This window comes from Oncorhynchus masou, chromosome 9, assembly GCF_036934945.1.
Source record: "Oncorhynchus masou masou isolate Uvic2021 chromosome 9, UVic_Omas_1.1, whole genome shotgun sequence".
Classification (NCBI taxonomy): Eukaryota; Metazoa; Chordata; class Actinopteri; order Salmoniformes; family Salmonidae; genus Oncorhynchus; species Oncorhynchus masou.
In genome coordinates, this window is record NC_088220.1 from 31,635,535 (window position 1) to 31,661,048 (window position 25,514).

The following is a 25,514-nucleotide window of genomic DNA, read 5'->3' on the forward strand; positions in this document are numbered from 1 at the left end:
CATACCGGGGCTCGAACCAGGGACCTTCTGCACACATCAACAACTGACACACACGAAACACCATCGCTCCACAAAAGCCACTGGCCTTGCAGAGCAAAGGGAACCACTACTTCAAGGTCTCAAAGCGAGTGACGTCACTGTTTGAAACGCTATTAGCGCGCACCACCGCTAACTAGCTAGCCATTTCACATCGGTTACACCTCACCCTAATAATTTGTTCTATTTTCACCAACATGGTTTTGTAAACACATTGTCAGTGGTCGGTGTGTGCTTGTTTGCAAACTTTTTTTGTACAGCTTTGACTGTGCTACTGATAGTAGCACGTTTGGCTAGCACATGCAAATTCAGCACACACAACATTCGATAATATAATTGTGTTATTTGACGTGTCAAATTATAAGCTAATTTAACAAGTCAAATGGTATTATATGACGTAAAGACCCAATCGGCGTAATGTGGTCTATTTTCACCTCTTAAATGCGCCTACTATTCTAACTTGGTGGTGCACATGTAGGCTATATCCTGTTTTAGAAACATGTAATCATCGAATATTGTAAGAGCTTTCATTGTCTGTTTTAATGCCCCCTTCATTTATCCTACGGTTCTGACTTGTTGTACAGGGAGTACACTGTAAGAACGGCCCATGTTCTGAATTCTGTTACTGTACATTTCAGAAGTGCTGAACAAATAGTTATATTGACAACGTCTGTCGTCGCTCGCTCATTAATTCTTAACCGAAATTACGGATTGCCTCTTATCTGCGTGCCTTCCCCTTATGCCATAGTTTGTACATCTCAATTGTTAGTAGAAACCACATGTTTTGAATCAAGTGTGGCTGAATTAACTTTTTCGCTGCCAGACAAGGCTCCACTGAAAGCCAGGTGTTGCAGTGGTAAGGTGTTGGGACTGCTGTTGGGACTTTACATAGGCCCTAACAATTTGTGGGCACCGTTTGTCACCGTTACAGTGTAATTCATGTATTGTTTAGTGTTGTGCCTTTGATGACATGCATCCCACTTTTTTTTTTTTGCCCCACCATGATTTACATTCTAAAATCGCCACTGAAAAGCATCTAGACATAATCTCACATTTATTTGAGACTTTTAGACGACTTAGGATAAGACCCAGACGCAGACAGTTCAAATAACAGTCGTTTATTTCTAAAACAGGGGCAGGCAAACGACTGGTCAAGGGCAGGCAGAGGTCGGTAGTCCAAGGCAGAGTCCGTAAGGTACAGAGTGGCAGGCAGGCTCAGGGTCAAGGCAGGCAGAGGTCAGTAATCCAGGACAGTGTCAACAGGTACAGAACGGCAGGTTCAGAGTCAGGGCAGGCAGAATGATCAAAATCGGGATAACTAGAACACAGGGGCTGAAGAAAACAGGAGTACAAAAAAAACACAGGTTGGCTTGATGAGACAAGACAAACTGGCAACAGACAAACAGAGAACACAGGTATAAATGCACAGGGGAAGATGGGTGACACCTGGAGGGGGGTGGAGACAAGCACAAAGCAATATTTGTTGTGTTGCTGTCTGTCTCTCCGACATTTCAATAATCAAATTCGTATCTCCAGCTGTCCAATAGTAATGAAAGTGTCGGGAGTCTGGACGAGACAGACAGGCAGGCTGTGTTTCTCAGCCTGTCGAAATCATGAATCAGCTGGCATCATTTTTACGGATATATACAAATAAATGTAAATTGAAAAAAGGTCAAACGAAACCAAGTGCAGCTAGTTTGCAGTCTTTCCAACTTCCGTTTGTTAGCTGTGTTGTTGGATAGCTCCTCTGAACAACAATCCTGACGAGTGAGCAAATTTTCTATACCAGGTGAAATCGCACCTCATTAGCTCATTGTTATGGATGTATCCAAATAAATGTCTCTAGAAAACAGTTTAAACAAATGCAAATGCAGCTACTTTGCAGTTATTCTGGCTGCACTTTTTGACGTGACTGTAAATTAGCCGTAGTTGGCTAGCTAGCAAGCAAGGGATAAGAACGTTGCCAAGCCAATATGGCAATGGATCATTTAGAATGAACGGCTGGGTTGTGTACATAGATATAGAAAAAAAAGAATGAACGACTTGGTCGCATCTCTGGCAATGAACGGATAGAACGAACGACCAGCCGGCTTGGGTAGCAACCCTAGATTTGTGTCGAGACTATATCTTGTGGAAGGATGAAATAGTATGAATAAATTCATCAAAATAATGTCTTTAATGAAAATATGTCAATCATTATTTGAATATGTTGGTAACCCGGGTGGCGCAGTGGTCTAAGGCACTGCATCTCAGTGCTAGGGGCGTCACTACAGACACCCTGGTTCGATTCCAGGCTGTATCACAACCAGCCGTGATTGGGAGTCCCATAGGGCGGCGCACAATTGGCCCAGCGTCATCCGGGTTTGGCCGGTGTATAAGCCATCTTTGCAAATAAGAATTTGTTCTTGCCTGACTTGCCTAGTTAACAAAGGTTTTAAAAATTAAATAAAAAACTCATTGTGTAAAAGTGATAACACCATCGAAGCCAGGCCTAACAACACCCATGCCAATATATCATCCAAACACCAGCTTCTCGGTCATTATCACTTAATTAACACCCTAAGACATGCATAATGCACACCTACATAACAAACACATAAAGTGTAGATAAAGAACAAGTTGTAGCCTACGTGCTGGTTACATTAACTGCAGTCATACACTGAAATGTATCATGTCCATGAAGGGCCAAATGGTTCGGCATCACCCATGGCAACAGGTGTCTCTCAGCAGTTTCTACAGTGTAAGTATAACAGAGAGAATGGGTTGCTCATCAGATGGAAAGCAAACCGTATGTAGGCTATTCTACTGTAATCTCTCTGGCCATCTGACTTAAGGGAACAGTTTGTAGCTCACCTTACTAAGTATTTCTTATCTAACCATGATACCTGGGAGAAATGTTCTTTCTTGGTAAGAGTTTCTGTTGTATAACAATAGTTTTTAGGATGTCTGTGATTGTTACTGGCACAGATGATTGTTACTGGAATAGATATATCTATAGAGGTAGAGATAGATATTTATAATTTTTCCAAATTGAAATGATATGTGCATTAGGTCTCACCCTCTCCGGGAAAGGAGAGTATTCTGAGGAAAAAGACAAGAGGGTTGTAGAAAAAATACATCTGGGGAAATAAATGTTCGCCTCTCTTAGCAGAAGTGAAGGATACTTGTCCTTTCCTTAAGACTCTCTTTCTTTACACTGGTGTTTATTTTTACACCCAGAGAACCAAGGTCTTTCTTTACACCGGTGTTTATTTTTACACCCAGAGAACCAATGTCTTTCTTTACACCAGTGTTTATTTTTACACCCAGAGAACCAAGGTCTTTCTTTACACCGGTGTATATTTTTACACCCAGAGAACCAAGGTCTTTCTTTACACTGGTGTTTATTTTTACACCCAGAGAACCAAGGTCTTTCTTTACACCGGTGTTTATTTTTACACCCAGAGAACCAAGGTCTTTCTTTACACTGGTGTTTATTTTTACACCCAGAGAACCAAGGTCTTTCTTTACACCAGTGTTTATTTTTACACCCAGAGAACCAAGGTCTTTCTTTACACCAGTGTTTATTTTTACACCCAGAGAACCAAGGTCTTTCTTTACACCAGTGTTTATTTCTACACCCAGAGAACCAAGGTCTTTCTTTACACCAGTGTTTATTTTTACACCCAGAGAACCAATGTCTTTATTTACACCAGTGTTTATTTTTACACCCAGAGAACCAAGGTCTTTCTTTACACCAGTGTTTATTTTTACACCCAGAGAACCAATGTCTTTCTTTACACTAGTGTTTATTTTTACACCCAGAGAACCAAGGTCTTTCTTTACACCAGTGTTTATTTTTACACCCAGAGAACAAAGGTCTTTCTTTACACCAGTGTTTATTTTTACACCCAAAGAACCAAGGTCTTTGCTCTGCTTCTTGAAAGAAAAGAGCTAATCTGTCGCCTAGCAACACCTCCCACTCCTGCGTCGAAGTGCGAACGAGAGAAGATGGGGCAAGAGGGAAGGAAGGAGGGTTGATGAAAAAGACTGAGGGACGTACAGAGAGGTAGAGGGCTATGATCAGGTATGATGGTATGACGAAGTATGATGAGTTTGAATAGTGACATAGGACAAGCTGAGTCCATCGGACAGAAGACAACGAGATGACTGGACCATCTGAGACATGCATGGCAGCGTAGACTGTGCGTGGTGCAGTTATTGACAATCGGTGTGAACCATAAGCGCTTACAGGAAAGTGCTATAGCTTCCAGTTTGCTTTGTTTGTGCATGCTTTCACATGCATAGCGTGCAGGTTAGGGGGTTTCACACAGCGTCTGGATGTTTGTCTGGTGTGAATGCAGCCAGATTCCACGACAGCCGTAACTAGTGGAAGTGAAGCGAACAAACGCCCACTCACTGCTTCCAATCCCCCGTCCTCCCTCTGCCCCCTCTCTCCCTCCCTCCCTTCCTCTGATGATGCTTCCAGAGCCTGTAGTCTTGTACTTTTCTCTTTTTTCCAGGAGTCAGTTTATTTTTAGAACTTGGGTCTCAGAAGAGGGGGAGCAGTCGCCTAGTGCTGGGGGTGTCAAGCTCCCCCTCTCTAACCCCTGCCCTGGTGGTTTTGGGACTATCAGAACCCACAGGGCATCATGAGGACAATAGGTCTGATGGCATAGTTTGAATTAAAAGATAGAGAGATGTTTTCTAATCTTCCACCATCATAAAGTCCCTTTTAACTAAGACTTTCTAGATGCATTATATGGTAAAAATGTGTTCAGAATGATTTGTGTCTTCTATGAAGGACCTCAATATAATGGTTAGCATTGACATAAAGGAGTGATTGAATTGAACATTTGCAATCCATGTGATTTTATATGTAATATTGAATGTATGCATACATAATATGTAAAAGTATCCCACTGTTACATACCACTACAGACATTTCCACCCTCTCCTTTTCTCTTACTCCTTTCTCAGTAAGTTGGTGCTGATGCTGGGTTGCTATGGTGATGTGGTGTAGATGTCTGACATCATCAGAGACCTCCTAGTAGCAGTTTTTTAAATTCACCCTCTGTCAGTCAGTCTTTCCTGCTCTCTTTCTCTCTATCTTTTGGACCATAGATTGGATAGATAGGAATGGATAGACATGCAATGAGCAGAGATGATTGTGTATCTGCTTATTGACAAGAGGGGACCAAAAATAGTAGAAGGACAAAGGCGAGACAAAGACATATAATCAACAATGAGAATCAGAGAAAATGGTGTTGGTGTTGGGTTTGATGATATGTTGAATAATTGTTTGAGCAAGAGAGAAGGGAGAAAGAGAGGTAATAAGGTACCCTTTATTTTGGCTTTAGAATGAAGCTACAGTACCATCTATACTTTCATTTCTTTGGGTTTTGTTGAGCCTCTCTCGAAGCTCATCTACTCTTCGGTTCGTTGGCCTTTGCAATTTGTCATCATTTTGGATAACAATGGTGAATTTCCTTGAGGTGCAGTGAATGCAGTGATAACCACATGACCATTTGTCCAGTTCATTCGCACAGTACTAGATCATTCTGTCTTTTTATTTCAACCCCACTCTCTCTCTCTCTCTCTCTCTCTCTCTCTGATCTCTCTCTCTGCTCTCTCTCTCCCTCTACCTTTCCCCCTCTCTCTCTCTCTCTCTCTCTCTCTCTCTCTCGCTGATCTCTCTCTATCTGCTCTCTCTCTGCTCTCTGCTCTCTCTCTCCCTCTACCTTTCCCTCTCTCTCCCTCTCTCTTGCTCTCTCTCTCCCTCTCTCTCTCTCTTTCTTTGCCCCCCTCTCTCATCCCCCTCTCCCTTCCACTCTCTCCCCCTCTCTCTCTTTCTTTGCTCTCCCCCCTCTCTCCCCCTCTCTCTTTCGTTCTTTGCTCCCCCTCTCTCTCTATCTCTCTCTCTCCAACTCTCCCTCTCTCTGTCCTTTGCTCTCCCCTCTCTCTCTCTCTCTCCCTCCCCCTATCCCTATCTCCCTCTCTCTCTCTTCTCCCTCTCCTGCTCTCTCTCTCTCTCTACCAATTACCTCCTCTTCACTCATAGCTAATGATGACTGACCCTTTAACTCACTCTATCCATCAGCACTCTTCTCTCTCTAACCTGCTTATCATTGCCATTATGTTTCATAACTGATAATGTGTGTTGGAAGTGATGAAACCTGAGAAATAATCACTTTAGAGGGGGATACTAAATTGGCCATTGATCATGATAAGGATGTTGGTGTTGTGTTGTTTTTTTACAACAGCCAATATGGGATTTACAACACTGTCAAAGGCTATCGGAATTGTTGGGCAGAATTAAGGGCTTCCAGTTGGTGAACGGGAAACTTGGATTTGTTTATTCTGGAGAGGTCCGCTTCTCATCCTTATCAATAACTACTGATATGTGTAGGCAAAGGGCAAATAACCAAAAAGTTGTATCCTCCTTTTAGTGGCATGGATTTGGGTCTCCAAATCCACATATTCCATGGTGAAATATCCAGGTTTCTATTTGGACATCCAAGCTGCAGATTTGTTCAGGTATCAACTGTCCATTTGTACTTTGTCAAAATTCACTTCAGCTTCCTTTCAGTTGCACACCTTTTCATAACACTTTTTCCTTTTCTGTTCTGTCTTCCTGCATAGCAGAATTTTCTTTCAGCTCAAGCCCTTTTGCCTCAGTACGCCCACGCGTCCATAGCAACACGTTGTCGTATCTTAGTAACCACATTCACGCACTGAGCAAAGAAATGGAAGGTGGGGTAGATATGGAATGGGTTATTATTCAAAGTACCACTGTGAAGGTTGGAAGTATTTGTAACATTCAATGCCTGATCGTATGAAGGAAAGGGAGAAAAGTCTTTTTTTTTATTATTCTCAAATGTGTGGGAATAAAACTACACATTCACTCATGAGTCCCTACTTACATAACTGTAGGGATCTCAAATTCCCTGGTGTATAGAATATACTTTTTAAAAATAGAGATTCAATATGTAATTCTATGGTATTTTTCTCTATCTAGCTGGTTCCAACCCCCTACAGTGGATAGCTGTGCCGGTTTCTTAATGCATTACCTTCGCTGAGATATTCAACATGTAGTTCAGGATCTAACACTGACCTCCTGTAATTAACATAACCAGCAATTACACCACTAATTTGATTAAGGTGATGAGGAGGTCAGTTAAAAATGAGGGAGATGACTTTGTTGTTAGTGTCACTCGTAAGCCTTTTAATCTCATGGTGGTATCTCGAGGTCAATTCAATTCTCTACAAACAAATAGTGCAATTACCTCTCACCAACTGGTCTATCTTCGAGCATGTTCCTCTATTTAACCTCACAGATCCGTTCATGGCTTTCTAGCTTCATGAGGTTCGGCTACAGGTGATGGTCTACTTTAAGAAGTTGATGACCATTCAGACCGGATAAAAATTCACAAAGCATCTTTTGAGTTGGTAACAATGACTTACCCGGTTGCTATTTTCCGATAAGTATTCGTGATTGCTGTTATCTATTTGTGCATCGTTATCATTTGGGTTGCTCTATATAGGAGCACTATCTTTTATATACAGGGCCATAGAGACCCCAAAATAGAATCATCATTTCCTGTCCCACCCCCCTACTCATTTACAATCCACTCATTCAGATCTGTTTATTTGTGTTGTCATATGTAACGACTATTTCTGATGACACTCGGATTCCACAGCACTCTCCTGATTTTATTAAGGGACTCATTTCAAAGGGAGGGCGGAAGCGGAGGGCAATGAACCTACCCTACCTAGACTGAGTTCCCTTCCTCCCCTATTGATAAAAATATCCACAAGCATAATGGTTAAAGAGAATAAGAGAGCGAAGAGCTTTTTTTTAATCCAATACAGCTGAAATACTTTGTTCAATTTGAGCTTTTGAGGGTTTGTGCACAGAAGATGGTATCTTATCAATTATGCATAGTTGCCATTTATGTCTTTACCCTGGTTACAAGAGCAGGTTATGTGAGTTCTAGGAGAAGATGTCCTTAGTTTCTCTGAGTGTCCTATATTCTCCATTGGCTGTATTTCCTGGCCCGGTGATTGCATTACTGCCCCACTGACTCCCACCCCCACACCCAGCTCGGCCCACGGCGGAAGGTTTGCCCAGGAAAATGAGCTCATACCTGGGTGGAGGTGCCAAAGAGAGGCCCACTGTTCCGCTCCCTACTGTCACCCCAAACACTCCTCCCCATGTCTGCATACACACTCACACACTGGCACTCACACACAACGTCACACTTACACTCATACTCTTATTGCGCATGCACAAACAAAACACCCTCACACATACACATGCCCTTGTGCATACACACACAAACCCACACACAACATATTACCATCCTCCCCCATGCCCACAGCGCGGGTACAGTACAGTCTGATCCCATTTCACTCAGGTTATTTCCTTGTCTCAGTGCCAACAGGAAATGCCATGGGAGTTGTACCACTCTGTTCCTCCCCCGTAACCCACATATTCCTCACACATACACCTCTCCCCCCCTTCCTCAATACCCCACAACACCATCATGTTGTTGACTATGATCTGTACCACAAAGCCCTGAGCTAAGACAAGCGTACTGATGCCATCTGGTTGGTGTGTGTGTTAATGTACAGTGCCTTCAGAAAGTATTTAATGGTCATTTTTTTGTAAAAATTCCACACAAAATATTCTGTAATGTCAAAGTGGAAGATTTTTCTTTTTTTAAAGAATTAACTTCATTGATTGAATCTCTATATAATCCTCACATAATGTTTCACACGTAATGTATAATATGTAGCCTACGGCAAGTGATCCAATGTCTCATTATTATTATTATTTTTGTTATTGTATGTTTGTGTATATAATTATAATGATTTATTTATTTATTGTTACACTCGTCTGTTACTGTCACTTTGTCCCATCGTTGTCTAATATCTTTTCACTTTTGTTTTGAATGTTCTTCACTGGAAAATGCAACAAAAAAAAATATTAGAAAAAATAATAATTTAACTAATGAAAAATAATACACAAATATATCTTGATTAGATAAGTATTCATTCCCTGGGTCAATACACGTTAGAAGCACCTTTGGCAGTGATTACAGCAGTGAGTCTTTTTGGGCAAGTCTTTGCACTTCTGGATTGTACAATATTTGTTCATTATTCTTTTTAAAATTCTTCAAGCTTTGTCAAGTTGGTTGTTGATCATTGCTAGACAGCAGTTTTCATGTCTTGCCATAGATTTTCAAACAGATTTAAGTCAAAACTGTAACTAGGTTATTCAGGAACTTTCAATGTCATCTTGGTATGAAACTCCAGTGTACATTTGGCCTTTTAGGGTTATTGTCCTGCTGAAGGGTGAATTTGTCTCCCAGCGTCTGTTGGAAAGCAGACTGAACAAGGTTTTCCTCTAGGATCTTGCCTGTGCTTAGCTATATTCCATTTATTTTGGGGAAAAACTCCCCAGTCCTTGCTGATGACAAACATACACATGACATGATGGTACCCAGTGATGTGTTGGATTTTCCCCAAAACATAACACTTTGTATTCAGGACAAAAAGTTTTACAGTATTACTTTAATTCCTTGTTGCAAACATGATGCATGTTTAGGAAAATGATGTATCCGTTAGTCTTCTTTCTTTTGCTCCATCCTCAGTTTTCTCTTATTACAACCATTAAACTCTGTAACTGTGCACCATTGGCCTTATGGTGAAATCCCTGAGGTGTTTTCTTTCCTCTTAGGCAAATTAGTTAGGAAGGACACCTGTCTTTGTAGTGACTAGGTGTATTGATACACCATTCAAACCCTAATTAATAACTTCCCCATGCTCAAAGGGATATTCAGTGTCAGATGGTGTATTTTTTGCCAATCTGTGCCCTTCTTTGTGAGATATTAGAAAACCTCGCTGGACTTTGTGGTTGAGTCTGAGCTTGAAATTCACTAGTCGACTGAGGGACCTTACAGATAATTGTATGTGTGGGGTACAGAGATGGGGTGAAGTCATTCAAAAATCATGTTAACCACTATTATTGCACACAGAGTGAGTCCATGCTACTTATTATGTGATTTGTTAACCACGTTTCTACTCCATGCCATAACAAAGAGGTTGAATATTTTTTAACTCAACGTTTCCTCTTTTAATTTTTCATTAATTTGTAAAAATGTCAAACACAATTCCACTTTGACACTTTGGGATATTATGTGTAGATCAGTGGCACAAACTCTCAACTGAATCGATTTTATATTCAGGCTGTCACACGACAAAATGTGGAAAAAGTCAAGGTGTGTGAACACTTCAGGCGCTGCATGTTACACCCCAGCTGTGGTTATTATTTGTTGTACATGTTAGTTTGTGTATCCATAGTGCCTCTGCATCGCTCAAGTCTATGAGTTCATTGATAGGGAGAGGGAAGGCAGGTTCAGTAGTCAGGAAGAGAAAAAACCCAGCAGATTCCATCACCTCGGGTTGATGCTATTCCTGTCTCAGCCTGGGAGAAGGATCTGTGTGTCACAATGCCACCTTGTGGCTGTACTGGCTACAGACTCCACTCTGGGCTGATTGCGTAAGACTGCGCGGCGTATGAGTCATCACCCTTCAGTGAGGATAGATTGAAGGTGTGTGTGTGTGTGTGTGTGTGTGTGTGTGTGTGTGTGTGTGTGTGTGTGTGTGTGTGTGTGTGTGTGTGTGTGTGTGTGTGTGTGTGTGTGTGTGTGCGTTGTAAGGAGGAGGCTGCCTGGGCGGAGCTAGCAGCAGCGGATGAGATACACAATGAAATTAGGGCTTTCCCCTGTTTTTTTTGTGGGACTGTAGAGGAATCACTACCCAAGGAATATGGCTTTAGTCATCCAGGGGAGAGGGAGAACACAGTGGCTGTGTTAGATCAGTATGCCACTGGTTGTCTTATGCCTCACATATTAAGGCTAATGAGTCTTAAGTGCTGATATATCTAGCGATACCTTCTGCCCTCTCTCTTTGTTCAAGTGATTTTTCCATTCTCTCAGTGGTTGTCACACAAGAAGCCCAGGCATCTGTTCTGCAGCTGTGGAAAGACACAGAGCGCCACTGGCACTGGAGCATACTGGACCTGGGGGGGGGGGGTATTTCCATTCAGAAAGGTCAGCTAGCTATGACCATACCACACTGGGAAATACTGTTTGGAGGAAAAGGAGAAACAGGAGTTGAAGAAGTAGGAGAGAAATGGGACTATATTAAGAAAGAGGGTAACATGGCTAAACAATATGAACAAAAGGCAACGGTTCACACGTGATTAAAATGTATATCGTTTTATTTTGTATCAGCTTCCTGGACCAAAATTACAACAAAACCATTCATGTGACAAAACTACAAATGATGAGTGAGTGAGTGTGTGAGAGCTTCAGCACTAATACTAGCTATGAGAGATGGATGCAGGAGAGACAGGGTGGATGAGGAGGTGGATCTGAGTGGTTATGGAGTCGTGTCCATGGACGATAAGGATTGAAAGGCTGAGGAATGAGAGTAGCATGAAAACACAGGCGTGAGAATGGGCCTGCTCAAAGCAAGAGAATGACAGTGACGGGATGAGAATGATGAAATAACGTGTTGTTCTTTATCTTCAATTGCAGGGTGTTTCTGAAACATGACAGGGGTTTGTACTAAAGGTTACTAGGGTAATTGTCCCTATTCGGCTCAAAGGACCATGACAAATGAGCAGCGTGGAGCAGTCGAAAAATATACTTCAGGAGACTTCAGCTAAGAGGCAGGGAACAAAAATGGACGGTGGGCTGGGGGAAAATTCACTTTGTCGTATCGATGTTTATCAGTCACACGTCATCCATAAAGTATTCATTTTTAGAAATGTCTCTTTACCTCACTCTATCTCAGCTTTCCCAGAGGGTTGTGATTTGAGTTGTGTGTTTCCTTTGCAGGTCATGAAATAGGAGAAGCTAACAAACGTCTGACATCATGTCACAGTATCTGACTGTTCTGTTTATGACCCCTTTCAATTCTAGATTGTTCTGTGTGTCCTATTTCTCCTCTCTTGTATCTCTACTGTGTGTCTCCCCCTCTCTGTCTCTGACTCTCTGTCCTCCCTCTAGAATGCATAAGGCCCTACGTAGATTGAAAGTCGCAGAGCCGAGCTGGTCTGGTAGCTCAGGAGGGGGTTGACTGACACCATCTCCAGGTCCAGTGTGTACTCCTGGGGCCCCGTCACGGCCCGGGCTAAAACCAGCATGGCGCTGATGTTGTTGATTTGCTGAGAGAGACACAGAGATGATGGTGAGGTTAGTCAGGGTCCGTCGTACAATCCTAGTCTAAAAGTCAAGCAAACGTGTCTTACTAAGTCCTGTTATGATGCAATGTCTCAAAACTCAATGCAATATAATATGTTTCTTGGCCTCCTCTGTCATCATAAATTCACAAGTCCATCGTCATATTGACAAGGTGGATGGGAGGGTGAACCAGGCTGGTGCTGTACAGGGGCTGTTACACTATGGCTGTGCTCACTCTGATGTAGAAGTCTCCGTCGTGGTCTCCAGAGCGGATACGGAAGGTGTTGTAGGCTCCGGGGTAGACGCTGGTGGCCTGTATCTGGAAGATGTCTGACGGGACGGAGCGCTCCGACGTGATGCTCATGTAGCGCTGGACGATAGAGAAGGGTAGGTCTCGACAGGCTGGCTTGGTCACAGGACAAACACAGCGACTAGAGGAAAAATCGCAGGTTTTAGTCCTCTGGAGAGATATATGAGTTGTGCCATAGTGGCAGTCATGTTGCATAAATCATCATTTCCTGAAATTTGACCTCATAAACTAGATGACTTGATGTGGTACTTTTGATTCTGTTTCATTTATATTAAAACATAATATTTTATATTTATCACTAAATATTAAATATAGATTACGTCCTATGATATTATCATGCTTGTCTGAAACCTGGACCCATGGGTAGATGTAACATAGTAAACTAAAATGCGGGACGCTCAAATTAGTATATGTTACGTTTGGTATGTTATGTATTAATTTGTGGATCTCCATCATTCATTTCATATATGTTACGAATTACAATTAGTATGATATGTTATGAATTACAATTAGCTGTGGCTAACGTTAGACTAGGTGTTAGGTTTAGGGGTTAAGTTTAGGGTGTAGCTAACATGCTAAGTAGTTGCAAAGTAGCTAAAAAGTAGTTAAGTAGTTGCAAAATGGATAATTAGCATAAAATGCTGAAGTAGTCCTTGATGAGATTCGAACACACAACCTTTGGGTTGCTAGACATTCGCGTCCTTTCGTTTTTGCCTTAGGTAACCTTCTATCTTATGTAACCATACCATACCAAACATAACATACTAATTTGAGTGTCCCATATTTTTGTTTACTATGTTACGTCTAGTCTATGAGACCAGCCTGCATGTGTAGATAAAATATTAAAAAGAGTAGTTGATAACTCAACCACTAGAGGGGTATATTGCAATATGAAGGAGCATGGTGAACTATCCTCAAACCAAGAAGGATTACATTCAACTGTATTTGAACAGTGGCCATTTCCCCAAGAGATTTTCTGAAGCAGTTTTCATACAGCCAAAAAATGCTGGGGGAAATGAACTACTGTCCACACCTGTTATCAATGTAAGACTGGTTTCAATCTTCTAACAGCATTCTAATTGTACTGGAACATGTTCAACTGAAAAGATCACAGAATTGGACAGAAATATGGAAAAAGCAATTGGCGCAATCTTCAAAATAATGTGAGTTATGCTCCATACAGAAGTTGATGATATGTTGAGATTTGTGACCAGGCCATAGTTTGATAATGGGAAAAAGGTGTGTGTGTGTGTACCCATGTTTTAATAAATGTTCACTCACTTGTCAGATACTTGGACGTAAGGGCTCTGGCAACGGTTGGTGTCCACACACTGACTGGCACCGTGGATATTCACACATGTCTGTCCTTCAGTACATTGGTGCTCTCCGGTCTCACACTCGTTTATATCTGGGGAGGAGAGGGATCGAATGAGGGCCGGAGAAAGAGAGAATTGAAATGAATTGAATCAATTAGAATACTTTATCGTCCACTAACAACGAGGACAACGAAAGAACACACAGGCACAATTAGCTGACAGTGAAGTGAAGGATGGGGAAAGGTGTTCAGAAAAACATTGAGAAGGAGAACAGATGGAGAGGGTGCTTACCCTGGCATAGTCGAGTGCCCAGCAGCTGGTAGCCTTCTGGGCACTGACAGGAGAACTTCCCGGGCTCATTGACACACTGGAACTGACACAGGTAACTAGAGTAGCTGCACTCGTCTATGTCTGCAGAGCGATGGAGGGAGGGGGAGAGGAACAACGTTTACAATCACAGCACAGCTGTTTTAACCAAGAAACAGAAGGGTAGCTTTTAATAAATGCAAGAAAGAAAGAGTAGCTTTTCTTTTCAGATCAAAGCAGTGTTACTTTAATGACATTATACAGACAGACAGACAGACAGACAGACAGACACAGAGACAGACAGACAGACACACAGACAGACAGATCCTCTCACCATTGCAGGCAAAGCCATCAGGCCCAAGCTCGTAGCCCTGGTCACAGCGACAGAGGAAGGTACCGTAGGTGTTATAACACCGCTGCTGACAGGGGGCGCCCATGTCACACTCATTCACATCTGGAAGGAGGAGGAGAGGGAGAAGTCTACCGTATATCAGTCAATATATTTTCTAACATCAGTCTGGATAGTCTGGGACTCTCTGTATGTGGGTGTGTGTATATCTGACCACGCCTTACCAATACAGGAGCGGTTGTTGCCGGCCAGCTGGAAGCCTGGTTCACACTGACAGGAGAAGGAGCCGGGGACGTTGACACAGCGATGCTGACAGTACCTGTATCTGCACTCGTCAATGTCTGACAACCCAGATGGAAGGAGAGCATTCAGAAACAGTTCCAGAGAGAAGGTGGAGATTGAGTTGACCAACCAGGTCGTTATGGTGAAGGAGACTTTGACTCAAGTGGCTTTCCTGGTTAAATAGAGGTCAAATAACATGCTACAATGACTAAGGAGAAGTTGACCTATACGGTGTATGTGACAAAACATACTAACATATTAATTGTGAATAAACTAAATGACCTTTCTGGTTAAATAGAAGTCAAATAACATGCTACAATGGCTAAGCTTAACCAAAACCATGAGGTGAGACCGCAAACAGCGAGTTGGTGTGACTCAGGCCAGTGGTTAGGCTGGTTAATGGGCATCCTATTGGTTGTCTCTCAGGCCAGTGGTTAGGCTGGTTAATGGGCATCCTATTGGTTGTCTCTCAGGCCAGTGGTTAGGCTGGTTAATGGGTGTCCTATTGGTTGTCTCTCAGGCCAGTGGTTAGGCTGGTTAATGTCTCTCAGGCCAGTGGTTAGGCTGGTTAATGGGCATCCTATTGGTTGTCTCTCAGGCCAGTGGTTAGGCTGGTTAATGGGCATCCTATTGGTTGTCTCTCAGGCCAGTGGTTGTCTCTCAGGCCAGTGGTTAGGCTGGTTAATGGGCATCCTATTGGTTGTCTCTCAGGTCAGTGGTTAGGCTGGTTAATGGGCATCCTATTGGTTGTCTCTCAGGCCAGTGGTTAGGCTGGTTAATGGGCATCCTATTGGTTGTCTCTCAGGCCAGTGGTTAGGCTGGTTAATGGGCATCCTATTGGTTGTCTCTCAGGTCAGTGGTTAGGCTGGTTAGTGGGCGTCCTATTGGTTGTCTCTCAGGCCAGTGGTTAGGCTGGTTAGTGGGAGTCCTATTGGTTGTCTCTCAGGCCAGTGGTTAGGCTGGTTAGTGGGAGTCCTATTGGCTGTCTTACCAATGCACTCGGTGCCAACCTTACGGTAACCCTCAGGACACTGGCATGTAAAGACTCCCGGCGTGTTGATGCACTGCTGGCTGGGCTGGCAGTCGTGTTCATCTCTCTCACACTCATTCACATCTGTGTGTGAGATATGGTAAAACAACACAATGTATTTAGTCATATGGATGTTCATACGGTTGAGGCACCAACAGCTGCCCCATTTTGTTCAATCATTATTCCTGTCTCATGCCTCCCCATCAACAGCCCCTATCACCCCGACTCCAAGAACAACAGGACAAGCAGCTCTCTCAACCAGTGGTGGAAAAAGTACTCAATTGTCATACTTGAGTAAAAGTAAAGATACCTTAATAGAAAAGGACTCAAGTAAAAGTGAAAGTCACCCAGTAAAATACTACTTGAGTAAAAGTCTAAAAGTATTTGGTTTTAAATATACTTAAGTATCAAAAGTAAATGGAATTGCTAAAATGTACTTAAGTATCATAAGTAAAAGTATAAATAATTTCAAATTCCTTATATTAAGCAAACCAAACAGTACAATTTTCTTTAATGTTTTTTTTTTATTGATGGATAGCCAGGGGCACACTACAAGACATCATTTACAAACAAAGCATTTGTGTTTAGTGAGTCCGCCAGGGCAGATGCAGTAGGGATGCCCAGGGATGTTCTCTTGATAAGTGTGTGAATTGGACCATTTTCCTGTCAAAATGTAACGAGTACTTTCGGGTGTCAGGGAAAATGTATGGAGTAAAAAGTACATAATTGTCTTTAGGAATGTAGTGAAGTAAAAGTTCCCAAAAATATAAATAATAAAGTAAAGTACAGATACCCCCAAAAGTACTTAAGTAGTACTTCAAAGTATTTTGTCTAAAGTACTTTACACCACTCCTCTCAACACTCTCCGTCCTATAAAACTAAGAGCAGCTGTCCTCATGTGAAACCTCCACATTCCAGTACCAGCTATCCACCCCCCATAGACAAATACTCACACACACCCACACAAACTCCACAAACACATGCTTGATACAACCACCTGTCCCACACTAGTCTGCACTCATTCAGACTACATGCTTATTGCCCAATCACAAACAAGGCACGCACACCTTATCCAGTCCCTTGCAGCCACCTGTCTACCCCCCTCCCTCCCTACTCTCTCACCCACACAGCTGTCTCCCTGGGGCTCATAGCCCAGAGGACAGGGGTTGAAGGGCTCTCTGGCGGTGCTATCCAGGTTGGTCCCAGGCTGGCTGGGGGGGTCTGGAGCTGGGATGACTGAGGCAGAGCGAGGGAGGCACAGGTAGCCCCCGTAGTGGTTGAAGCACTTCATCTCCCCCTTACAGGCCTCCGGAATGGTCTCACACTCGTTTATGTCTGTCGGGGGAGAAGGAAAAGGACTGAAAGACAGGACTGGTTGCAAGTTGTAATGCTCTCACTCGTTGCTTACAACTGATGGAGGGAAGAGAGGAGATGGGGACATGAGGATAATCGAGAGCCATTACCTTTGCAGTGCTGAGTCTGAGGATCCCATTGATACCCATCTGTGCATTCCTACAGATGGCATGAGACAGAGAGCGAGAGAGTCACATGCACTGAACAATCCAAATGACCTTTCATTTGAAGCTATTAGGCACATTTAAATAATGGCTGTGTCACATTAACAGGAGGGTACCTAGTCATAGGCACAGAGGGGGAAAGACACAGCAGGACTCCAGAGTACAGCGGAGGTCAACAGGAAAGAGAGGAGCAGCTGCAGTACAAAAGGGGTCAAATTATCAGTCTGGTGTATGGTGGGCGGGGAAGACAAGATAGAAGGAGAGGAGGGAGGGAGAGAAAAAGAGTCCTGGAATACCCATCCTTACCGTGTAGGTGTCACTTTCTGTAGGTGGCTGTGAAATAGCACTGCGGAGGAACACAGACACACACAGGATCGCCGCACACACGCCCTGCATGCTCACGGACTGACTGGCAGATAGGACCGGATCACACACGTAAACACACACCCTGGCACAGCCGGCGGGTCACACAGGTAGCGGTGCCTCCGGTCAGGACGAGAGAAGCTGCCGGCTTGTTGTGGTGCTCAGAGCAGCGCAGCAGTATCTGGGGGGAGAGGGGAGGAGAGAGAGAGAGAGTTATTTAGGAGACTCATTAACCTGGGTTGAGAAGAGAGAGAGTTAATTAACAACCTAGGTTGGAACAGCTTTCAATTCATCCACTTAATTAGAAAAACATAACCCTCTGCCTGTGTGTTGACATCTAACACTTTTCTGAAGCCAGGCTCAGAAGAGAAGTCAACACACACAACTCCCTTATGATTCAGACGTCGGTCATTATTTGTTAATCGAACATGTTCCCCCCAAATCCCTGCCAGTATGACGGAGAGGAAGCCCGTCTCCACCTGCTGGCGAAAGGTCAATATAATGACGCATTCCATCCATCAGCTGAAAATAATCAAGTCAACCGTGTGGAAATCCTTTCATGTTAGCTCTCCATAGACAGTCCTCTGTTTCCCCAGACAGGCCCACTGTAACTGCACACACAAACACAACAAACCTACAGTATACCAAAGTGAGTCATTAAACACAGCGCCTACATCTCAGGGTACTGTCTATCAATTTCAAGACATTACTTTTTGTTTCCCCAGACGCCGCAAGCTCCGACACAGATTTCTGCTCTGGTCATCCATCTAAATCACCGTCGCTGTCTAGTACCGCAGAATCCATTATTGTCTGCCTCTGAGTCTGACATCGTTCATCATCATGGCTAGTGTGTTATTCTTCGAAGTACTGCATATGGTGTCGGAGAAGCATGCAGACAAGACCACGCTGCTTTTTTTGACCAACCATCCTCCATTTAATGTTCTTGGAGAGTGGAAGCACAACTGTTAAAGTAGACGCTGTACCTAGACAAATAAATCCTCTATTCCAGCTCCCTCAGACAAAAAAAAAACAAACCAAGAGAAAGCAATAAAACATCTCTGAGTAACCGTTGTTCGTGCAAAAACCGTCAGTTAGAATTTGCTCCAGGCAAAATAATATATGAAGAGGAAAGTTATAATCATTGCTTTCCTTACACGCACGCACACACACACACACGCACGCACGCACGCACGCACACACACACGCACAATGGTGAGACTTTTGTATGCTGTAATACTCAACCACTTGTCGCGCCCCCATGCACACACACACACACACACACTAACCTCAGGGAGGCCAAGAAAGAAGCCACAGAGCAACGTGTGTACCCACACAAACATGCTAACTGTCTTACATCACACTTCAAATGTAGCCTACCCTTCCTTCTCAAGCACCAAAACAAATGTTCTACTGAGTTCCCAGGACAACTATATACACAGTCAGTGCACCTGTCACAATTTCACAATCTTTCAAACACTCCCAAAAGTTAGGTATTTTAATGGACCTTGCATCATATCGTCTTCAATAGGTCTGTATCGTATGCATGAGTATACACACACTGTACCCCTGGACACACACTGTACCCCTGGACACACACTGTACCCCTGGACACACACTGTACCCCTGGACACACACTGTACCCCTGGACACACACTGTACCCCTGGACACACACTGTACCGCTGGACACACACTGTACCGCTGGACACACACTGTACCCCTGGACACACACTGTACCCCTGGAACACACTGTACCGCTCTGGACACACACTGTACCACTGAACACACACTGTACCCCTGGACACACACTGTACCCTGGACACACACTGTACCCCTGGACACACACTGTACCACTGGACACACACTGTACCCACTGTACCACTGGACACACCCCTGGACACACACTGTACCACTGAACACACACTGTACCCCTGGACACACACTGTACCACTGGACACACACTGTACCCCTGGACACACACTGTATCCCTGGACACACACTGTACCCCTGGACACACACTGTACCGCTGGACACACACTGTACCGCTGGACACACACTGTACCCCTGGACACACACTGTACCCCTGGACACACACTGTACCCCTGGACACACACTGTACCGCAGGACACACACTGTACCCCTGGACACACACTGTACTTCTGAACACACACTGTACCACTGGACACACACTGTACCACTGGACACACACTGTACTTCTGGACACACACTGTACCGCTGGACACACACTGTACCGCTGGACACACACTGTACCGCTGGACACACACTGTACCTCTGGACACACACTGTACCACTGGACACACACTGTACCTCTGGACACACACTGTACCCCTGGACACACACTGTACCGCTGGACACACACTGTACCGCTGGACACACACTGTACTGCTGAACACACACTGTACACTTATACAGCCACAATATGAGGACAAGTCAAAATCCACTTTGGCACTGTGGTTCTCTTATAGCGCGGGATAAATCTGACCTAAAACCACCAAAAAAACAAACTGTCCGCCAGTTGAGAATCCGGTAACTCAGTCACCCAGACTTGTGAGCAGCAGGCAGACGTGGGTAGGTGCTGCGCTTCCGCCGCTGACCAGTGAGCACCAAGTGGTGGTTGGACCTCTGGAATGCCCGTGGCAAGGATGTGGGCTGCAGTTCCCAGTAGGGATACCCTGCCATCACGGTGTTTCTCAGAGTATCAGGTTTTGGGAAAGCCCCCACATGGTTCATGTAGGACAGCTGCTGCCAATCCTACAGCCTCTGGTCTCTGAGTGGGAGGATGGTCCATCACTCTGACAGTCCTCCACACGCCAACCACTGGTCTTTCCATTGTTTGTGATTCTGGTTACAACAGGTGTTGGTGAACAACACTACACTTGACATTTACCAGTGTAGCATTGTCTACTATGTACAGTAGTACACATTGTTCACAGAAATACAGTAATTATATGGCCCTGTATTTACTTGGATTGAAGAAGAAATTCTGCAACTCTTGGAGGACAGAGGATGTTGATACAGATGCTGTCTTTACTTGGTCCAGGTGCATTCCTTATATTACTGGCAGCCAGTGGAGGCTGCTGAGGGGAGGACTGCTCATAATAATGGCTGGAACGGAGCGAATGGAATGGCATCAAACACATGGAAACCCTATTCCGTTCCAACCATTACCACGAGCCAGTCCTCCCCAATTAAGGTGCCACCAACCTCCTGTGCTGGCATCCGTAGTATGTTAACTCCTGCAACAGGGGGCCCCCTTCTCCTTGAATCCACACTGTCAGCAGAATGACCAGGCAAAATAACAGCAGGGTCATAAAGAAATGACTACATGGGGACTAGACAGAACACACAGCGAGACCACACACACAGAGCAACATACACAAACACACATAGACTATACACACGCATCTACACACGCACACACCGGTGGGAGACCCAACCAGAGACGGTCGGGTCTTGTGATGTGTATATATAGCCGGCTTTGATCCGTTCTGCTCCGTTGTGCATGGAGCTGCTCTCTCTCTAGCACGGTGGCCCGGTGGGTTCATGCTGTGCTCTGTTCCCCTCGCTGCACTGAACCTGTCACTTTGCGGGCCAGAACCTCTTATATGTTATACCAGTAAACTCCTGTGGTGTGAGATTTCTCTCATATTGCCGGACAGTAGAACTACAGAAAAAACATCAAACATAACAGTTCCCAATGGGCACAGGGCTGTAGTCTGAAGGAGAGGGAAGCTAGTGGGAGCCAGGCATGGAGAGCTGGCTGGGCCAAAGTGATACAGTGGGTATCATGTGTTTACCCCGCTTAGATTTTTTTTCACATTGGTCTACACAAAAATATTCTGTAATGTCAAAGTGAAAGAAAAAGTCTATACAGCTTAGAAACACCTTTGGTTGTGATTACAGCTGTAAGTCTCCTTAGGTAAGTCTCTAAGAGCTTTGCACACCTGGATTGTGCAATAGTTTTTATTTCACCTTTATTTAACCAGGTAGGCTAGTTGAGAACAAGTTCTCATTTGCAACTGCGACCTGGCCAAGATAAAGCATAGCAGTTCGATATATACAACAACACAGAGTTACACATGAAATAAACAAAACATACAGTCAATAATACAGTAGGAAAAAAAGGGGGGAAAGTCTATATACAGTGAGTGCAAATGAGGTAAGATAAGGGAGTAAGGGAATAAATAGGCCATGGTGGCAAAGTAATTACAATATAGCAATTAAACACTGGAATGGTAGATGTGCAGAAGATGAATGTGCAAGTAGAGATACTGGGGTGCAAAGGAGCAAGATAAATAAATACAGTATGGGGATGAGGTAGTTGGATGGGCTGTTTACAGATTGGCTATGTACAGGTGCAGTGATCTGTGAGCTGCTCTGACAGCTGGCGCTTAAAGCTAGTGAGGGAGATATGAGTCTCCAGCTTCAGTGATTTTTGCAGTTCGTTCCAGTCAACGGCAGCAGAGAACTGGAAGCAAAGGCGGCCAAAGGATGAATTGGTGTTGGGGGTGACCAGTGAGATATATCTGCTGGAGTGCGTGCTACAAGTGGGTCCTCCCCAGTTGCCCATTAACGTTTTCAAAATGTGTCAAGATGTTGAGGATCGTGGCTAGACAGCAATTTTCAAGTCTTGCCATAGATGTTCATGCAGATTTAAGTCAAAACTGTAAGTTGGCCACTCAGGAACATTCATTGTCTTCTTGGTAAGCAATTTTGCCTTGTGTTTTAGGTTATTGTCCTGCTGAATGGTGAATTCATCTTCCAGGGTCTGGTGGAAAGCAGACTGAAGCAGGTTTTCCTCTAGGATTTTGCCTGTGCTTAGCTCCATCCTGTTTCTTTTCCTTGTGAAAAACTCCCCAATCTTTGCCAATGTAAAGCATACTCATACCATGATGCAGCCACCACCAAGCTTGAAAATAAGGAGGCAGTTAGTTACTCAGTGATGTGTTGGATTTACCCCAAACATAAGGCTTTGCATTTAGGCCAAAAAGTGTATTCATTTGTCGTGTTTTTGTTGTTGTTGCAGTATTACTTTAGTGCCTTGTTCCATACAAGATGCATGTTTTGGAATATTTAGTATATTTGTACTCTTCTTTTCACTCTGTCATTTAGGTCATTATTGTGGAGTCCCTACAATGCTGTTGATCCATCCTCAGTTTCCTCCCATCGCAGCTATTGAACTCTGTAGCTGTTTTAAAATCCCCAATGGCCTCATGGTAACATCCCTGAGAAGTTTCATTCCTGTACTGCAGCTCAGTTCAGCAGGACGACTGTATCTTTGAGGTGTCTGGGTGGTTTAATACATCATCCACAGCATAATTATTAACCACATCATACGTAAAGAGATATTCAATGTCTGATTTGTTATTGTTACCCATCTACCAATCACTGCCCTTCTTCATGATGCATACAAAAAGCTCCCTGGTCTTTGTACTTGAATCTGTGTTCGAAACTACATTTTAGTTATTCCTTTTTTATTTTTATTTTACATTTGTAGTTTTCTTTTCACTTTGACATTATGGAGTATTTTGTGTAGATGGAAAAAAAATCCCAACTAAATCCATTTCAATCCCACTTTGTCACACAACAAAATGTGGAAAAATCCAAGGGATGTGAATACTGATGATATGCTTTAGTAACTGGATGAGATGACGTGTGCCAAGGGGGAGTTTGGTATTTTAATAGTTGACCCTCCTCGCCGTGCCTCTGTGCTCTCTCCTGAATCACTCTAGTCAGACCAGCCTTACTACTAATTTTGGCCTATGAACGCAGAATTCTTTCTGTCAAATGTTAGTAATTAAGAGTACATAAACACAGTGATAAAATGGCGCCCTGCTCTGCACAGAAGTGGTCTGTAAAGGAATAAGAAGGCCGTGTGCTGCCCTGTGATGTAATGTGTGTGTGTATGGGAGGGAGGGTGTGTACAGAGTGTTTAATGCCATTGGGTGGCACCTGTCTCTCTAGTTTGTGGTTGTCCCTTGGTGTGTCCATATGGTAACGTAGACCTGTCTGCTCCTCCTCACACTAAAACAAGTCCTTCCAGCAAACAAATCCTGTACTTAGGGTTTCATCCAAGCTGACCATGTCTGGCAGGCATTTCATGAATCAAGTTCACAGGAGATATTAGTAGACTTTGTGATTGTGACATTACATAGTTGTGAAATAGTAGTTGGATCTGTACAAGAGTTTTGCAATACATTTCCATTTACAAATACAACTACTCTCTTACACATGCTCTCTATCCCTTCCTCTCCCTCTCTCCCTCTCACTCACGTACACACAGAGCCTTGCCACCTCAGCTCTTGTAAGGATCCAACTGTAGCCGTGGAGGTTGAGTGGAGAGCAATGGTGTAGCTGTGACGTGTCCTCCCCCTCCAGGAGCAGAGGGTAAGAGGCACGTTTTTCTTTGTGATGTAATACACTCACGCACTTGGTTAATCTCTCTCTCACAATCACAAAGGCTCTCATAGACACACCCGCTCCTTCTCTCTCTTTCAAATCCGCACACACACAAAGTCATTGTGAAACATGGTGAACTCACAGGCAAGTCTTCTTCCTTTGTGTGAAATCGTCTTCTTCCTGTTATCTTCAGGTCCCTGGTCTGAGTCCGTGTAGTGCTGTTCTAGTCCCCTGGCGGTGGTGGTCCCTGATGTGGTGTGAGTGTGGAGAGCAGAAGTGGTCCCTCTATCTGTCCTGCTCCTGCCTCTATGGCCCTGAGAGAGTGAGTGGGCAGATCGACAGCTGGAGCAGCTGAATGCATGTAGGGGAGGGCGAGAAAGAGAGAGAAGGAAAGAGGCAGAGAGGAAAGAGGGACAGCCCATTCCTACCCCCCCTCTGGCCCCCTGCACTGCCATCCTCCACCCTCCCACTGACCCCCCTCCCTGACCCCCCAGGATGCAAATTCCTGGTCTGCGGCCCAAATTCCAAATCCGTCCAAATCGCAGGCGGAACAACAACTTGCATAGATTCACACACACACTCCCCCTCCCCCTGTGCCCCCACTCACAGGTCACACAACGCTCCTGGTTTCATTTAAAATCACCCCCCACAGCTCGCTCCCCCAATCTATCTATCCTTACTTCCCCCATCTTTTTCTCTTTCAGTACAGCCACTAAGTTTTCCCTCGCTCCGGTCCAATCTGACACAGGCAGATATTTATAGCTTGGGAGAGAAGTTGGTGGAATGTGGACAAAAATTAGAGCGAAAGAGAGAGGAGAGAGACACAAGCCTTCTTGGAAAAGTAGTTAGCTTTTCTTACTACCAGTAAATATTTAAACTGGAGGTATTCCAGACAGACATGTTTATATGTAGAAGCATGAAAAGGCTGACCCTGAAGTAATCATCATCCATTTCTTCAAGAGGTTTTGTTATAACTATAGTACTTTAGTATAATACTTTTGCAACACATTTCCTTTGACAATTACATGAAAGCTGTGTACTCCGGGACAGCTCTACTACTGTATACAAACAGTGAAATATGTTCTTCCTTTTTACAATATTATTATCTTAGTGTCCATGTTAGTTATCATTTATAGATATTACATTTTTGCTGAAGTGCAAATCCATAATTGACATGGATATGAGCAGTACCATTATACCTACCTAATCAAGGTTTCAAATCAAATCAAAATCTAATTGTATTCGTCACATGCACCGAATACAACAGGTGTAGACCTTACAGTAAAATGCTTACTTATGAACCCCTAACCAACAGTGCAGTTTCAAGAAATACAGATAACAATAAGAGATATTG

The 25,514-nt window shown here is 43.8% G+C and overlaps 1 protein-coding gene across 1 annotated transcript; it reads right to left on the reverse strand.

The window, feature by feature from the left end:
- Positions 1 to 11,284: 11,284 nt before the first annotated feature.
- Positions 11,285 to 24,582, reverse strand: LOC135545854 (EGF-containing fibulin-like extracellular matrix protein 2). Its single transcript, XM_064973793.1, has 11 exons — positions 24,303 to 24,582; positions 17,686 to 17,923; positions 17,326 to 17,374; positions 16,985 to 17,197; positions 15,824 to 15,946; positions 14,775 to 14,891; positions 14,536 to 14,655; positions 14,187 to 14,306; positions 13,861 to 13,987; positions 12,505 to 12,700; positions 11,285 to 12,253 (listed from the first exon to the last, which is right to left on the reverse strand). The coding sequence occupies exons 2-11, from the start codon at positions 17,773 to 17,775 to the stop codon at positions 12,092 to 12,094; spliced, it is 1,317 nt and encodes a 438-aa protein (XP_064829865.1). The 5' UTR covers positions 17,776 to 17,923; positions 24,303 to 24,582; the 3' UTR covers positions 11,285 to 12,091.
- Positions 24,583 to 25,514: the final 932 nt, after the last annotated feature.

Bases quoted from the DNA above. Each gene is read 5' to 3' on its own strand.
- LOC135545854 (XM_064973793.1), bottom strand. From the start codon at position 17,775: ATGCAGGGCGTGTGTGCGGCGATCCTGTGTGTGTCTGTGTTCCTCCGC. The intron at 17,375-17,685 runs GTAAGGATGGGT...TGCCATCTGTAG, and splicing joins CAGAAAGTGACACCTACACG to GAATGCACAGATGGGTATCA. The intron at 12,701-13,860 runs GTGAGTGAACAT...TTTTTCCTCTAG, and splicing joins TACGTCCAAGTATCTGACAA to TCGCTGTGTTTGTCCTGTGA.